Below are 17,912 nucleotides of genomic sequence, written 5' to 3'. Positions count from 1 at the left end.
GAAAGAAAAGTATCTTTAACTCAAACTTGAATGATTTTACCCTTTTACCATTCATTGCTAAATTGTAAATGGTTCAAAAGTATAATTAATCCCAACTAATAATTTGGAATGAAAGAAATATTACTATATTTTGGTTTTCTTTGTTTTTGAAAAGTTTGCCAACGTGTTTTTTTTGCCTGTCGTTACTGGTGAAAATGATCATTGGAAGAGTTGGCTTTGACTAAGATTATAAGAGACCTCCAGACTCTCCAGTAATTTCCAAACAATTCTCCATTATCTTCTTCCCATCACTAATTCATTTTTTAGCCTTTTATTCACAGAATAGCTTTCATCTAGATCTTCATATACTTGGTGGCAGCTGAGGGGAGGGGTTCATCAGATAACATACTGCTTTGCTGAAATGCATGCAAATCTAGAGGTTTTGTATTTTTAAAGTACCTATGTTTGCTTGCAGAAAAAAGCAGTGATCATTAATAGAGAAAAATCTATTTAAACACACTGGCACGGATTTTGCAGTGATAATGACAGCTAAAATATCAGCATTCACCGTCATTACACCTTTGAAACTGACCGTAACTTCAGGATTTCGCGCATGCGCAGATAAACGCAGGAATCCTGAAGTTGCGATCAGTCATTCCCTGCTCCGCCACAGGCTGCACTGTGGAACTCCCAATACCGGCAATCAGTGAAATCACTTGAACTGACAAAAATGACCCTTTTTCTGCTCTAATAACACTGTTAAACACCCCATAAAAAGTTACGCCTTGTTGAAAGAGATGTAACTGGTGCTTAACCGGTATATTGATTGCTGAACAACCGTTCTGGCCCTGAAAAACTAATTTTATATTTGTGGAATGCGAATTTCTCCACTGATAAAAATTAACTAGATTTTTTAAATAAATATTTTAAAACATTTCTTTAAAGTTTATGATATTTCAGCTTCTACCTTAATCCTATGTGCATGTCTAAATCTTCATTTCACTCTTTGTAAATTTAAAAAAATTAAATGATAAAGGATGCTTTTTATTTCCTGGTTCCCTGTCTCTGCAAATTCTTCAATGTTTTTGGCTGCTTAAACAGCTTGATGACATCACTGCTGCTGTAAGCCACCTTTTGACAGTGCTACAATCAAATTAAGGCCGAGAAAGCTAGTTTTCACCACAGGGATCAAAAAATCTTTGTGGGCAGCTTTCTTCAAGGTCAGTGGTGATCGTCGCCGCTTACTGCAAATTCTAGGCCATAACATCAATAATCCTTTCCTTATTTAAAACTTTTTTTAAACTGAAGGAATGGCTTACTCTTGGCATTTTCCAGCAGCAATATCCATTATAGCAGCCCAATAAATTGTGATATGTGTTTTTCTTAAGTAAACTAAAATGCTATACAAACTGCATGAAACAATAATGTAGTTGCTTGGAGTATTGATTCCAAAGTGGCAATGCTTGAAATTATTGATTTTAAAAATAAAATTTATCTAAGCCGGGATTTCAAAGCATTAATATTGTAGTGATTTTAGTTAAAGCAGAGTAGCTTCTTTCTTTAATAACAAAAGCCCTCCTATGTTAATGTTTCCAATTATAGTGTAGTTTCCTTGATTCCTTGTAACCACTGGCAACACATGCTACCAAAAGGCTATAAGTTACCCAGCAGTTGATGGAGGCTGCAAGGAAAGGTGAGACATCCACTTTGTCATATTTTACTGCTTAGTTGGAATACTAAAAATGAATTAGTCCTAGGAACCAGATACTGGAGAAGAAATTAACATAAAATACAAGATGTTTGGAGCCAGGAGTTTTTCCTCTGTTATGTTAACCAGTAGGTTAAATATAAGTTAATGAGCTGAAATTTCAGAATTGTTTGTTATTATTTTCAATATAAAATCCATTTTAATTAGTAGAGTTGTACAAATGTTATTTCAATGATAAAGGAACATGGTTCCTTTGGCCCACAGTTTCATGGATTGGATTTATTTTTTTGAATGGAAGAAGGTTAAACCTGTGAATTGAGCTAAACCAAAAATTAACCCCAATGATCGCTAATTAGTTCAGGCTTTCTCAAAAGTTTGAGATGTCCATCCTTCTGCGTAAAATTTATGAACCCTGAACCTTTTTTCTTTTGTTGGCCTGCTCTATAATATTTGCCATTTACCTCAATATGCACTTTAATTACTGGAAGGGAGAGGCCATCTTATTCCCACCAATAACAAAAGCTTAATTTTCAAAGGGCATTACTGATTTAATAATAATACCAGAGCTCAAAACACTATGTATTTGTCACATCTCTTACCCACCCAGTTCCAATACAAACTGAGCATTTTCAGCCTTTCTCCATACTGATGCATTGATAACTGACCTGGATTCACCAGATAATGCCCATAGCCACGACAAAAACTGAAGTTTTTGACCCAGGGCATCCTGGTTCAGCATAAGAAACAATCACAGAACATACAAAACAAGTTTGACTTGACTGCATTTACACAAATGTTCTGCTAATGTTGGATATATTGAGATTATGTTAGTCAAACTTTTACGGTTGGGATGTCTTGAAATTTACATATACTGATATCTGTTTATCTATGCAACTGTTACTTTGTTGCCTTTTCCAGTATGATAATTATCACAATAGCCAAGGATAAACCTGGCATAAAAAAGGTTAAGATGACCATATTATTGGGACTAACGTTTTCAGCAAAAAATTTTAAATCTAGTGCCCAGTAACTTGTTATGGATTACGCTTATTGATACGATGCAAAAAGTAATCAGATTATCAAAGTATTAAATCAAATCATGACATCCCTATTGGATTGTTTTGCCACATGCCCATTCTTGGTCCCATGCAAAAAGGTGGCCCATTAGAATGAAATTTATGTCTGCTCTTTTTGTTTCACAGCGAATATCTCTACTGATACAATAACCCTTCTCTGATCCAAAGTACTATCAATAAATAATAGCCTACTAAAGTTCCCCTTGGGCTATGTGACTTCACAGCAAGTTTTGTTTATTTGTTCACCTCAGCTGCTAGCAAACAGGTCCCACCAAATTCATGAACTTAGTCATTGCTGTTAATGGACTGAACAGCAGGTCTTCAGCTAGTAATTTTGAGCCCTTTATGTTGATGGGGAAGAAATGTCTACATTGATCCAAAATCTAGAAATGTATTGCTTGTCCACAACCTTTCAGCTCGACCAAGTTACATTATACCTGAGCAGACTTTCACTTCCTTTTTTTTAAACTGAGAAATGCATAAAGCCAGCAGTGTAGTATTTTGCTCAGGGTTTTCTCCTCTTTACCAAACCCCACAAGTCCTGTAGAGATGTTCTAGAAGTGGCTACTAGAATTAACATTGTAGTTACCTGATTTATTGTATTTTTGGTTTTAGGTATTTTCCAGTATGCTAAGAAGTTGTTTCTTAGTGAGCAGGCAGGCCGGGTCCAGTTTCAAGAATTTGCACGCAAGAATGCTGCCAATGCACTATCTCTTACAAATCTCGTGATGGGACTGTCTTCGATTCTGTGTAGCTTAAATGGGTAAGTACCAAAGATCTGCTTAAACTGAATATTCCTTAGGGTTACTTGCAATTATTTATTAACATTTCTTTGAAAACAAAAGTACAAATTGGAAATAAAAACAGAAAATGCTGGGAATCTCAGCGGGTCAGGCAGCATCTGTGGCGAGAAACAGAGTTAACGTTTCAGGTCGATGATCCTTTATCAAAACCCTTCATCATCCACCCAAAACATTAACTCTGCTTTCGCTCCACAGTCGCTATGAAGGCCGGCATGCCATTTGATTTCTTTACTGCCTGCTGTACCTGCATGCTAACCTTCAATGACTAATGTACCATGACACCCAGGTCTCGTTGCCCCTCCCCTTTTAATTAATCTATCACCATTCAGATAATCTGCCTTCCTGTTTTTGCCACCAAAGTGGATAACCTCACATTTATCCACATTATACTGCATCTGCCATGCATTTGCCCATTCACCTAACCTGTCCAAGCCCCTCTGCAGCCTCTTAGCATCCTTCTCGCAGCTCGCACTGCCACCCAGTTTAGTGTCATCTGCAGACTTGGAGATATTACATTCAATTCCTTCGTCTAAGTCATTAATGTATATTGTAAATAGCTGGGGTCCCAGCACTGAACCCTACGGCACCCCACTAGTCACTGCCTGCCGACCAGTGGAAACAACCTCTCTGCCTCTATCTTGTCTATCCCTTTCATTATTTTAAATGTTTCTATAAGATCACCCCTCATCCTTCTGAACTCCAACGAGTAAAGACCCAGTCTACTCAATCTATCATCATAAGGTAGCCCCCTCATTTTCGGAATCAGCCAAGTGAATTGTCTCTGCACCCCCTCCAAAGCTAGTATATCATTACTTAAGTAAGGTGACCAAAACTGCACGCAGTACTCCAGGTGTGGCCTCACCAATACTCTGCACAGTTGCAGCAAGACCTCCCTGCTTTTGTATTCCATCCCTCTCGCAATGAAGGCCAACATTCCATTCGCCTTCCTGATTACCTGCTGCACCTGCAAACTAACTTTTTGGGATTCATGCACAAGGACTCCCAGGACCCTCTGCACTGCAGCATGTTGTAATTTCTCCCCATTCAAATAATATTCCCTTTTAATGTTTTTATTTCCAAGTTGGATGACCTCACATTTTCCGACATTGTATTCCATCTGCCAAACCTTAACCCATTAGCTTAATCTATCTAAATCTCTTTGCAGCCTCTCTGTGTCCTCTACACAACCCGCTTTCCCACTAATCTTTGTGTCAGCTGCAAATTTTGTTACACTACACTCTGTCCCCTCGTCCAGGTCATCTATGTGTGTGGTCCCAGCACCGATCCCTGTGGCACACCACTAACCACCGATTTCCAACCTGAAAAGGACCCATTTATCCCGACTCTCTGCTTTCTGTTAGCCAGCCAATTCTCAGTCCATGCTAATACATTTCCTCTGACTCCACGTACCTTTATCTTCTGCAGTAACCTTATCGAATGCCTTTTGGAAATCTAAAATACACCACATCCATCGGTACACCTCTATCCACCATGCTCGTTAGATCCTCAAAGAATTTTAATAAATTAGTTACACATGATTTCCCCTTCATGAATCCATGTTGCGTCTGCTTGATTGCACTATTCCTATCTAGATGTCCCGCTATTTCTTCCTTAATGATAGCTTCAAGCATTTTCCCCACTACAGATGTTAAACTAACCAGCCTATAGTTACCTGCCCTTTGTCTGCCACTTTTTTAAACAGAGGTGTTACATTAGCTGCATTCCAATCCGATGGTACCTCCCCAGAGTCCAGAGAATATTGGTAGATTATAATGAATGCACCTGCTATAACTTCCGCCATCTCTTTTAATACCCTGGGATGCATTTCATCAAGATCAGGGGACTTGTCTACCTTGAGTCCCATTTGCACTACCCCCCCTAGTGATAGTGATTGTCTCAAGGTCCTCCCTTCCCACATTCCCGTGCCCAGCAATTTTTGGCATGGTTTTTGTGTCTTCCACTGTGAAGACCGAAGCAAAATAATTGTTTAAGGTCTCAGCCATTTCCACATTTCCCATTATTAAATCCCCCTTCTCATCTTCTAAGGGACCAACATTTACTTTAGTCACTCTTTTCCGTTTTATATATCGGTAAAAGCTTTTACTGTCTGTTTTTATGTTTTGCGCAAGTTTACTTTCGTAATCTATCTTTCCTTTCTTTATTGCTTTCTTAGTCATTCTTTGCTGTCGTTTAAAATTTTCCCAATCTTCTAGTTTCCCACTAACCTTGGCCACCTTATACGCATTGGTTTTTAATTTGATATTCTCCTTTATTTCCTTGGTTATCCATGGCTGGTTATCCCTTCTCTTACCGCTCTTCTTTTTCACTGGAATATATTTTTGTTGAACACGATGAAAGAGCTCCTTAAAAGTCCTCCACAGTTCCTCATTTGTGCCACCGTTTAGTCTGTTTAGTTTAGTCAGAGAGCACCAGTTCCAACTGTCACAGGATGGGAGAGTGGAGAGCACCAGTTCCAACTGTGAAAGGTTGGGAGAGTGGAGAGCACCAGTTCCAACTGTCACAGGATGGGAGAGTGGAGAGCACCAGTTCCAACTGTCACAGGACGGGAGAGTGGAGAGCACCAGTTCCCACTGTCACAGGACGGGAGAGTGGAGAGCACCAGTTCCAACTGTCACAGGACGGGAGAGTGGAGAGCACCAGTTCCAACTGTCACAGGACGGGAGAGTGGAGAGCACCAGTTCCAACTGTCACAGGACGGGAGAGTGGAGAGCACCAGTTCCAATTGTCACAGGATGGGAGAGTGGAGAGCACCAGTTCCAATTGTCACAGGATGGGAGAGTGGAGAGCACCAGTTCCAACTGTCACAGGACGGGAGAGTGGAGAGCACCAGTTCCCACTGTCACAGGATGGGAGAGTGGAGAGCACCAGTTCCAACTGTCACAGGATGGGAGAGTGGAGAGCACCAGTTCCAACTGTCACAGGACGGGAGAGTGGAGAGCACCAGTTCCAATTGTCACAGGATGGGAGAGTGGAGAGCACCAGTTCCAATTGTCACAGGACAGAGAGTGGAGAGCACCAGTTCCAATTGTCACAGGACAGAGAGTGGAGAGCACCAGTTCCAATTGTCACAGGACAGAGAGTGGAGAGCACCAGTTCCAACTGTCACAGGATGGGAGAGTGGAGAGCACCAGTTCCAACTGTTGGGTCGGGTCGGGATCGTGAGTCGGGGGGGTGGTGGGAGGAAGAAGGTCCGTTCGGTTTGGGTCGGGGGGGGAGGGAGGGAGGTCAGGTCGGGTCCAGGCGGGGGGTGGGGGGGGGCGGGAGTCGGGTCGGTCGGGTCGGGTCGAAGCCGGGGGGGGGGGGGGGGAGCGGGAGTCGGGTCGGGTCCAGTCCGGGGGGTTAGGTCGGGTCCGGGGGCAGGGGGGGGGGGGGGGGGGCGCGGATGTCGGGGTCCGGTGGGGGGGGGGGGAGGCGGGTGCCGAGTCCAGTCCGGGTGCGGGAAACGGGAGTCGGGTCGGGAGGAAGCAGGAGCTGGGCGTGGGAGGAGCCTTATTCACGCAGCCCCAGTGAGGCCATTCGGCCAGGGCTAGGGGCTGCGTGCTTCGGCACCTCCCACACAGTTTTGGGCGCCTGGAGTTACTGCACATGCGCGCCCACTGTAGCGCGCATGTGCAGAGGTCCCTACACTGTTTTCAGCGCAGGGGCCTGGCTCTGCCCCCTACAGCTCGTGCTGCGCTGCGCCGAGCTGAAATTGACCTGCAGGGAGCTGGAGAATCTGGAAGTTTTTTTTAGGCGCACTTTGTGGCGCGAAAAAAGGCGTCCAGGTCGGGACTGCGCCGTTCTAGGCGCGGCTCGAAACTTGGGCCCAGAGAGTGGAGAGCACCAGTTCAAATTGTCACTGGATGGGAGAGTGGAGAGCACTAGTTCCCACTGTCACAGGACAGAGAGTGGAGAGCACCAGTTCCCACTGTCACAGGACAGAGAGTGGAGAGCACCAGTTCCAACTGTCACAAGACAGAGAGTGGAGAGCACCAGTTCCAATTGTCACAGGACAGAGAGTGGAGAGCACCAGTTCCAATTGTCACAGGACAGAGAGTGGAGAGCACCAGTTCCCACTGTCACAGGACAGAGAGTGGAGAACACCAGTTCCCACTGTCACAGGACAGAGAGTGGAGAGCACCAGTTCCCACTGTCACAGGACAGAGAGTGGAGAGCTCCAGTTCAAACTGTCACAGGACAGAGAGTGGAGAGCACCAGTTCCAACTGTCACAGGACGGGAGAGTGGAGAGCACCAGTTCCAACTGTCACAGGACGGGAGAGTGGAGAGCACCAGTTCAAACTGTCACAGGACAGGAGAGTGGAGAGCACCAGTTCCAACTGTCGCAGGATGGGAGAGTGGAGAGCACCAGTTCCCACTGTCACAGGACAGAGAGTGGAGAGCACCAGTTCCCACTGTCACAGGACAGAGAGTGGAGAGCACCAGTTCCAACTGTCGCAGGATGGGAGAGTGGAGAGCACCAGTTCCAACTGTCACAGGACAGAGAGTGGAGAGCACCAGTTCCAACTGTCACAGGACAGAGAGTGGAGACCACCAGTTCCAACTGTCACAGGACAGAGAGTGGAGAGCACCAGTTCAAACTGTCACAGGATGGGAGAGTGGAGAGCACCAGTTCCAACTGTCACAGGACAGAGAGTGGAGAGCACCAGTTCAAACTGTCACAGGATGGGAGAGTGGAGAGCACCAGTTCCCACTGTCACAGGAGAGTGGAGAGCACCAGTTCCAATTGTCACAGGACAGAGAGTGGAGAGCACCAGTTCCAACTGTCACAGGACAGAGAGTGGAGAGCACCAGTTCCAACTGTCACAGGACAGAGAGTGGAGAGCACCAGTTCCAACTGTCACAGGACAGAGAGTGGAGAGCACCAGTTCCAATTGTCACAGGACAGAGAGTGGAGAGCACCAGTTCCCACTGTCACAGGACAGAGAGTGGAGAGCTCCAGTTCAAACTGTCACAGGACAGAGAGTGGAGAGCACCAGTTCCAACTGTCACAGGACGGGAGAGTGGAGAGCACCAGTTCAAACTGTCACAGGACAGGAGAGTGGAGAGCACCAGTTCCAACTGTCGCAGGATGGGAGAGTGGAGAGCACCAGTTCCCACTGTCACAGGACAGAGAGTGGAGAGCACCAGTTCCCACTGTCACAGGACAGAGAGTGGAGAGCACCAGTTCCAACTGTCGCAGGATGGGAGAGTGGAGAGCACCAGTTCCCACTGTCACAGGACAGAGAGTGGAGAGCACCAGTTCCCACTGTCACAGGACAGAGAGTGGAGACCACCAGTTCCAATTGTCACAGGACAGAGAGTGGCGAGCACCAGTTCCAATTGTCACAGGACGGGAGAGTGTAGAGCACCAGTTCCAACTGTCACAGGACGGGAGAGTGGAGAGCACCAGTTCCAACTGTCACAGGACAGAGAGTGGAGAGCACCAGTTCCAACTGTCACAGGACAGAGAGTGGAGAGCACCAGTTCCCACTGTCACAGGACAGAGAGTGGAGAGCACCAGTTCCAACTGTCACAGGACAGAGAGTGGAGAGCACCAGTTCCAATTGTCACAGGACAGAGAGTGGAGAGCACCAGTTCCCACTGTCACAGGACATAGAGTGGAGAGCACCAGTTCCAACTGTCGCAGGATGGGAGAGTGGAGAGCACCAGTTCCCACTGTCACAGGACAGAGAGTGGAGAGCACCAGTTCCCACTGTCACAGGACAGAGAGTGGAGACCACCAGTTCCAATTGTCACAGGACAGAGAGTGGCGAGCACCAGTTCCAATTGTCACAGGACGGGAGAGTGTAGAGCACCAGTTCCAACTGTCACAGGACAGAGAGTGGAGAGCACCAGTTCCAACTGCCACAGGAGAGAGAGTGGAGAGCACCAGTTCAAACTGTCACAGGACGGGAGAGTGGAGAGCACCAGTTCCAACTGTCACAGGACAGAAAGTGGAGAGCACCAGTTCCAACTGTCACAGGACGGGAGAGTGGAGAGCACCAGTTCCAACTGTCACAGGATGGGAGAGTGGAGAGCACCAGTTCCAACTGTCACAGGATGGGAGAGTGGAGAGCACCAGTTCCCACTGTCACAGGACAGAGAGTGGAGAGCACCAGTTCCCACTGTCACAGGACAGAAAGTGGAGAGCACCAGTTCCAACTGTCACAGGACGGGAGAGTGGAGAGCACCAGTTCCAACTGTCACAGGACAGAGAGTGGAGAGCACCAGTTCAAACTGTCACAGGACAGAGAGTGGAGAGCACCAGTTCCAACTGTCACAGGACAGAGAGTGGAGAGCACCAGTTCCAACTGTCACAGGACAGAGAGTGGAGAGCACCAGTTCCAACTGTCACAGGAGAGTGGAGAGCACCAGTTCCAACTGTCACAGGACAGAGAGTGGAGAGCACCAGTTCCAACTGTCGCAGGATGGGAGAGTGGAGAGCACCAGTTCCAACTGTCACAGGACAGAGAGTGGAGAGCACCAGTTCCAACTGTCACAGGACAGAGAGTGGAGAGCACCAGTTCCAACTGTCACAGGATGGGAGAGTGGAGAGCACCAGTTCAAACTGTCACAGGACAGAGAGTGGAGAGCACCAGTTCCAACTGTCACAGGATGGGAGAGTGGAGAGCACCAGTTCCAACTGTCGCAGGATGGGAGAGTGGAGAGCACCAGTTCCAACTGTCACAGGACAGAGAGTGGAGAGCACCAGTTCAAACTGTCACAGGACAGAGAGTGGAGAGCACCAGCTCCAACTGTCACAGGATGGGAGAGTGGAGAGCACCAGTTCCAACTGTCACAGGACAGAGAGTGGAGAGCACCAGTTCCAACTGTCACAGGACAGAGAGTGGAGAGCACCAGTTCCAACTGTCACAGGAGAGTGGAGAGCACCAGTTCCAACTGTCACAGGACAGAGAGTGGAGAGCACCAGTTCCAACTGTCACAGGACAGAGAGTGGAGAGCACCAGTTCCAACTGTCACAGGATGGGAGCGTGGAGAGCACCAGTTCCAACTGTCACAGGATGGGAGAGTGGAGAGCACCAGTTCCAACTGTCACAGGACAGAGAGTGGAGAGCACCAGTTCCAACTGTCACAGGATGGGAGCGTGGAGAGCACCAGTTCCAACTGTCACAGGACGGGAGAGTGGAGAGCACCAGTTCCCACTGTCACAGGACAGAGAGTGGAGAGCACCAGTTCCCACTGTCACAGGATGGGAGAGTGGAGAGCACCAGTTCCCACTGTCACAGGACAGAGAGTGGAGAGCACCAGTTCCCACTGTCACAGGACAGAGAGTGGAGAGCACCAGTTCCAACTGTCGCAGGATGGGAGAGTGGAGAGCACCAGTTCCCACTGTCACAGGACAGAGAGTGGAGAGCACCAGTTCCAACTGTCACAGGATGGGAGAGTGGAGAGCACCAGTTCCAACTGTCACAGGACAGAGAGTGGAGAGCACCAGTTCCCACTGTCACAGGACAGAGAGTGGAGAGCACCAGTTCAAACTGTCACAGGACAGAGAGTGGAGAGCACCAGTTCCAACTGTCACAGGATGGGAGAGTGGAGAGGACCAGTTCCCACTGTCACAGGACAGAGAGTGGAGAGCACCAGTTCCCACTGTCACAGGACAGAGAGTGGAGAGCACCAGTTCCCACTGTCACAGGATGGGAGAGTGGAGAGCACCAGTTCCAACTGTCACAGGATGGGAGAGTGGAGAGGACCAGTTCCCACTGTCACAGGACAGAGAGTGGAGAGCACCAGTTCCCACTGTCACAGGACAGAGAGTGGAGAGCACCAGTTCCAATTGTCACAGGACAGAGAGTGGCGAGCACCAGTTCCAATTGTCACAGGACGGGAGAGTGTAGAGCACCAGTTCCAACTGTCACAGGACGGGAGAGTGGAGAGCACCAGTTCCCACTGTCACAGGACAGAGAGTGGAGAGCACCAGTTCCAACTGTCGCAGGACAGAGAGTGGAGAGCACCAGTTCCAACTGTCACAGGACAGAGAGTGGAGAGCACCAGTTCCAACTGTCACAGGACAGAGAGTGGAGAGCACCAGTTCAAACTGTCACAGGATGGGAGAGTGGAGAGCACCAGTTCCCACTGTCACAGGAGAGTGGAGAGCACCAGTTCCAATTGTCACAGGACAGAGAGTGGAGAGCACCAGTTCCAACTGTCACAGGACAGAGAGTGGAGAGCACCAGTTCCAATTGTCACAGGACAGAGAGTGGAGAGCACCAGTTCCAACTGTCACAGGACAGAGAGTGGAGAGCACCAGTTCCAATTGTCACAGGACAGAGAGTGGAGAGCACCAGTTCCCACTGTCACAGGACAGAGAGTGGAGAGCTCCAGTTCAAACTGTCACAGGACAGAGAGTGGAGAGCACCAGTTCCAACTGTCACAGGACGGGAGAGTGGAGAGCACCAGTTCAAACTGTCACAGGACAGGAGAGTGGAGAGCACCAGTTCCAACTGTCGCAGGATGGGAGAGTGGAGAGCACCAGTTCCCACTGTCACAGGACAGAGAGTGGAGAGCACCAGTTCCCACTGTCACAGGACAGAGAGTGGAGAGCACCAGTTCCAACTGTCGCAGGATGGGAGAGTGGAGAGCACCAGTTCCCACTGTCACAGGACAGAGAGTGGAGAGCACCAGTTCCCACTGTCACAGGACAGAGAGTGGAGACCACCAGTTCCAATTGTCACAGGACAGAGAGTGGCGAGCACCAGTTCCAATTGTCACAGGACGGGAGAGTGTAGAGCACCAGTTCCAACTGTCGCAGGATGGGAGAGTGGAGAGCACCAGTTCCCACTGTCACAGGACAGAGAGTGGAGAGCACCAGTTCCAACTGTCACAGGACAGAGAGTGGAGAGCACCAGTTCCCACTGTCACAGGACAGAGAGTGGAGAGCACCAGTTCCAACTGTCACAGGACAGAGAGTGGAGAGCACCAGTTCCAACTGTCACAGGACAGAGAGTGGAGAGCACCAGTTCCAACTGTCACAGGACAGAGAGTGGAGAGCACCAGTTCCAACTGTCACAGGACAGAGAGTGGAGAGCACCAGTTCCAACTGTCACAGGACAGAGAGTGGAGAGCACCAGTTCCAATTGTCACAGGACAGAGAGTGGAGAGCACCAGTTCCCACTGTCACAGGACAGAGAGTGGAGAGCACCAGTTCCAACTGTCGCAGGATGGGAGAGTGGAGAGCACCAGTTCCCACTGTCACAGGACAGAGAGTGGAGAGCACCAGTTCCCACTGTCACAGGACAGAGAGTGGAGACCACCAGTTCCAATTGTCACAGGACAGAGAGTGGCGAGCACCAGTTCCAATTGTCACAGGACGGGAGAGTGTAGAGCACCAGTTCCAACTGTCACAGGACAGAGAGTGGAGAGCACCAGTTCAAACTGTCACAGGACGGGAGAGTGGAGAGCACCAGTTCCAACTGTCACAGGATGGGAGAGTGGAGAGCACCAGTTCCAACTGTCACAGGACAGAGAGTGGAGAGCACCAGTTCAAACTGTCACAGGACGGGAGAGTGGAGAGCACCAGTTCCAACTGACACAGGACGGGAGAGTGGAGAGCACCAGTTCCAACTGTCACAGGACAGAAAGTGGAGAGCACCAGTTCCAACTGTCACAGGACGGGAGAGTGGAGAGCACCAGTTCCAACTGTCACAGGACAGAAAGTGGAGAGCACCAGTTCCAACTGTCACAGGACGGGAGAGTGGAGAGCACCAGTTCCAACTGTCACAGGACAGAGAGTGGAGAGCACCAGTTCAAACTGTCACAGGACAGAGAGTGGAGAGCACCAGTTCCAACTGTCACAGGACAGAGAGTGGAGAGCACCAGTTCCAACTGTCACAGGACAGAAAGTGGAGAGCACCAGTTCCAACTGTCACAGGAGAGTGGAGAGCACCAGTTCCAACTGTCACAGGACAGAAAGTGGAGAGCACCAGTTCCAACTGTCACAGGACGGGAGAGTGGAGAGCACCAGTTCCAACTGACACAGGACGGGAGAGTGGAGAGCACCAGTTCCAACTGTCACAGGACAGAGAGTGGAGAGCACCAGTTCCAACTGTCACAGGACGGGAGAGTGGAGAGCACCAGTTCCAACTGTCACAGGACAGAGAGTGGAGAGCACCAGTTCAAACTGTCACAGGACAGAGAGTGGAGAGCACCAGTTCCAACTGTCACAGGACAGAGAGTGGAGAGCACCAGTTCCAACTGTCACAGGACGGGAGAGTGGAGAGCACCAGTTCCAACTGTCACAGGACAGAGAGTGGAGAGCACCAGTTCCAACTGTCACAGGATGGGAGAGTGGAGAGCACCAGTTCCAACTGTCACAGGATGGGAGAGTGGAGAGCACCAGTTCCAACTGTCACAGGACAGAGAGTGGAGAGCACCAGTTCAAACTGTCACAGGACAGAGAGTGGAGAGCACCAGTTCCAACTGTCACAGGATGGGAGAGTGGAGAGGACCAGTTCCCACTGTCACAGGACAGAGAGTGGAGAGCACCAGTTCCCACTGTCACAGGACAGAGAGTGGAGAGCACCAGTTCCCACTGTCACAGGACAGAGAGTGGAGAGCACCAGTTCCAACTGTCACAGGATGGGAGAGTGGAGAGCACCAGTTCCAACTGTCACAGGACAGAGAGTGGAGAGCACCAGTTCCAACTGTCACAGGAGAGTGGAGGGCACCAGTTCAAACTGTCACAGGACAGAGAGTGGAGAGCACCAGTTCCAACTGTCACAGGAGAGTGGAGAGCACCAGTTCCAACTGTCACAGGACAGAGAGTGGAGAGCACCAGTTCCAACTGTCACAGGAGAGTGGAGAGCACCAGTTCCAACTGTCACAGGACAGAGAGTGGAGAGCACCAGTTCCAACTGTCACAGGATGGGAGCGTGGAGAGCACCAGTTCCAACTGTCACAGGACAGAGAGTGGAGAGCACCAGTTCCAACTGTCACAGGATGGGAGCGTGGAGAGCACCAGTTCCAACTGTCACAGGACAGAGAGTGGAGAGCACCAGTTCCAACTGTCACAGGAGAGTGGAGAGCACCAGTTCCAACTGTCACAGGACAGAGAGTGGAGAGCACCAGTTCCAACTGTCACAGGACAGAGAGTGGAGAGCACCAGTTCCAACTGTCACAGGATGGGAGCGTGGAGAGCACCAGTTCCAACTGTCACAGGACAGAGAGTGGAGAGCACCAGTTCCAACTGTCACAGGATGGGAGAGTGGAGAGCACCAGTTCCAACTGTCACAGGATGGGAGCGTGGAGAGCACCAGTTCCAACTGTCACAGGATGGGAGAGTGGAGAGCACCAGTTCCAACTGTCACAGGACAGAGAGTGGAGAGCACCAGTTCCCACTGTCACAGGACAGAGAGTGGAGAGCACCAGTTCCAACTGTCACAGGACAGAGAGTGGAGAGCACCAGTTCCAACTGTCACAGGACGGGAGAGTGGAGAGCACCAGTTCCAACTGTCACAGGATGGGAGAGTGGAGAGCACCAGTTCCAACTGTCACAGGATGGGAGCGTGGAGAGCACCAGTTCCAACTGTCACAGGACGGGAGAGTGGAGAGCACCAGTTCCCACTGTCACAGGATGGGAGAGTGGAGAGCACCAGTTCCCACTGTCACAGGACAGAGAGTGGAGAGCACCAGTTCCCACTGTCACAGGACAGAGAGTGGAGAGCACCAGTTCCAACTGTCACAGGACAGAGAGTGGAGAGCACCAGTTCCAACTGTCACAGGACAGAGAGTGGAGAGCACCAGTTCCAACTGTCACAGGACAGAGAGTGGAGAGCACCAGTTCCAACTGTCACAGGACGGGAGAGTGGAGAGCACCAGTTCCAACTGTCACAGGATGGGAGAGTGGAGAGCACCAGTTCCAACTGTCACAGGACAGAGAGTGGAGAGCACCAGTTCCAACTGTCACAGGATGGGAGAGTGGAGAGGACCAGTTCCCACTGTCACAGGACAGAGAGTGGAGAGCACCAGTTCAAACTGTCACAGGACAGAGAGTGGAGAGCACCAGTTCCAACTGTCACAGGATGGGAGAGTGGAGAGGACCAGTTCCCACTGTCACAGGACAGAGAGTGGAGAGCACCAGTTCCCACTGTCACAGGACAGAGAGTGGAGAGCACCAGTTCCCACTGTCACAGGATGGGAGAGTGGAGAGCACCAGTTCCAACTGTCACAGGATGGGAGAGTGGAGAGGACCAGTTCCCACTGTCACAGGACAGAGAGTGGAGAGCACCAGTTCCCACTGTCACAGGACAGAGAGTGGAGAGCACCAGTTCCCACCGTCACAGGATGGGAGAGTGGAGAGCACCAGTTCCCACTGTCACAGGACAGAGAGTGGAGAGCACCAGTTCCCACTGTCACAGGATGGGAGAGTGGAGAGCACCAGTTCCAACTGTCACAGGACAGAGAGTGGAGAGCACCAGTTCCAACTGTCACAGGACAGAGAGTGGAGAGCACCAGTTCCCACTGTCACAGGACAGAGAGTGGAGAGCACCAGTTCCAACTGTCACAGGACGGGAGAGTGGAGAGCACCAGTTCAAACTGTCACAGGACAGAGAGTGGAGAGCACCAGTTCCAACTGTCACAGGATGGGAGAGTGGAGAGCACCAGTTCCAACTGTCACAGGACAGAGAGTGGAGAGCACCAGTTCCAACTGTCACAGGATGGGAGAGTGGAGAGCACCAGTTCCCACTGTCACAGGACAGAGAGTGGAGAGCACCAGTTCCCACTGTCACAGGACAGAGAGTGGAGAGCACCAGTTCCAACTGTCACAGGACAGAGAGTGGAGAGCACCAGTTCCAATTGTCACAGGACAGAGAGTGGAGAGCACCAGTTTCAACTGTCACAGGACAGAGAGTGGAGAGCACCAGTTCCCACTGTCACAGGATGGGAGAGTGGAGAGCACCAGTTCCCACTGTCACAGGACGGGAGAGTGGAGAGCACCAGTTCCAATTGTCACAGGACGGGAGAGTGGAGAGCACCAGTTCCAATTGTCACAGGACGGGAGAGTGGAGAGCACCAGTTCCAACTGTCACAGGACGGGAGAGTGGAGAGCACCAGTTCCAACTGTCACAGGACAGAGAGTGGAGAGCACCAGTTCCAACTGTCACAGGACAGAGAGTGGAGAGCACCAGTTCCAACTGTCACAGGACAGAGAGTGGAGAGCACCAGTTCCCACTGTCACAGGACAGAGAGTGGAGAGCACCAGTTCCCACTGTCACAGGACAGAGAGTGGAGAGCACCAGTTCCAACTGTCACAGGACAGAGAGTGGAGAGCACCAGTTCCAACTGTCACAGGACAGAGAGTGGAGAGCACCAGTTCCAATTGTCACAGGACAGAGAGTGGAGAGCACCAGTTCCCACTGTCACAGGACAGAGAGTGGAGAGCACCAGTTCCAACTGTCACAGGATGGGAGAGTGGAGAGCACCAGTTCCCACTGTCACAGGACAGAGAGTGGAGAGCACCAGTTCCCACTGTCACAGGACAGAGAGTGGAGAGCACCAGTTCCCACTGTCACAGGACAGAGAGTGGAGAGCACCAGTTCCAATTGTCACAGGACGGGAGAGTGGAGAGCACCAGTTCCAACTGTCACAGGATGGGAGAGTGGAGAGCACCAGTTCAAACTGTCACAAGAGCATCCAGTCGTGCCCCGGTAACTGCCCTCAAAGGGAGTGGAGTGTGGGAAATTGCACTCAGCTTCCATTGACGGGTGGTAAGGCCAATTCTGCGGCAGGAGCAGGATTCCACGTTGGGGGCTAAAATTCCCTGCCCCAGAAGGTTACCGCCCCCAAGATGGGAGCCTGTGCGGGGAGGCAGAGGGAAGTTGAGGGGAGACGGGGGCAGGGGATGGAGTGGAGGTGGGGGGGCGGAGAAACCCAGGGCGGGGGACAGGAGGGGCCACATTGCAGCGGAGGTCTGGGGGGGTGAAGTGTGTTGGAGGGGTGGGCCTGGGGGCTCTGCCTCAGTGCAGGGAGTGTTCAGAGTGGGATGGACGGGTTGACTGCGCAGATGACAGTTGGTGGATGTGGTGTGGGTGGCGTGGCTCCGGGGTGGCCGGGTCTGGAGGCTCGACATCCGGCGGTGTTCGGCATTTGGGAAGGATTCTGACGGGACAAGGCGGGGTTAGTGTTCCCAGTGTTGGGTGGGTCCGGAGCTGGGGAAGGGGTGGGGGGCACGCTCTTGGGATGGGGGGTAGGCTGTTTGGGGTTGGGATTGGGAGAGATTTCTTCACTCGGGGAGTTGTTGGCCTGTGGGGTTCCCTGCCGCGGAGAGTGGATGTGTTCGGGAGGGAGTTGGATGTGGTCCTTGCTGCTTGGGGGGTCGGGGAGTG

At 50.4% G+C, this 17,912-nt stretch overlaps 1 protein-coding gene across 13 annotated transcripts in view; it reads left to right on the top strand.

Annotated features, from left to right (window-relative positions):
- The window catches only part of tmem269 (transmembrane protein 269), a 199,267-nt gene that overhangs the window by 106,207 nt on the left and 75,148 nt on the right, over positions 1-17,912 (top strand). For 8 of the 13 annotated variants that reach the window (XR_011587616.1, XM_070860093.1, XM_070860096.1 and 5 more), the window contains one exon: positions 3,379-3,526. Coding sequence is in view for 12 of the 13 variants with exons in the window: in XM_070860093.1 (XP_070716194.1) it covers positions 3,379-3,526 (148 nt within the window). In the remaining variant the exon portion in view is untranslated. Of the gene's footprint in view, positions 1-1,581; positions 1,673-3,378; positions 3,527-17,912 lie in introns of all 13 variants that reach the window. The other 5 variants (XM_070860097.1, XM_070860098.1, XM_070860099.1 and 2 more) reach the window with 1 other exon arrangement.

Source organism: Pristiophorus japonicus, chromosome 18, assembly GCF_044704955.1.
Source record: "Pristiophorus japonicus isolate sPriJap1 chromosome 18, sPriJap1.hap1, whole genome shotgun sequence".
NCBI lineage: Eukaryota > Metazoa > Chordata > Chondrichthyes > Pristiophoridae > Pristiophorus > Pristiophorus japonicus.
Note: the sequence above shows the minus strand (reverse complement) of the source record. Positions and strands in the feature narration are given on the sequence as shown.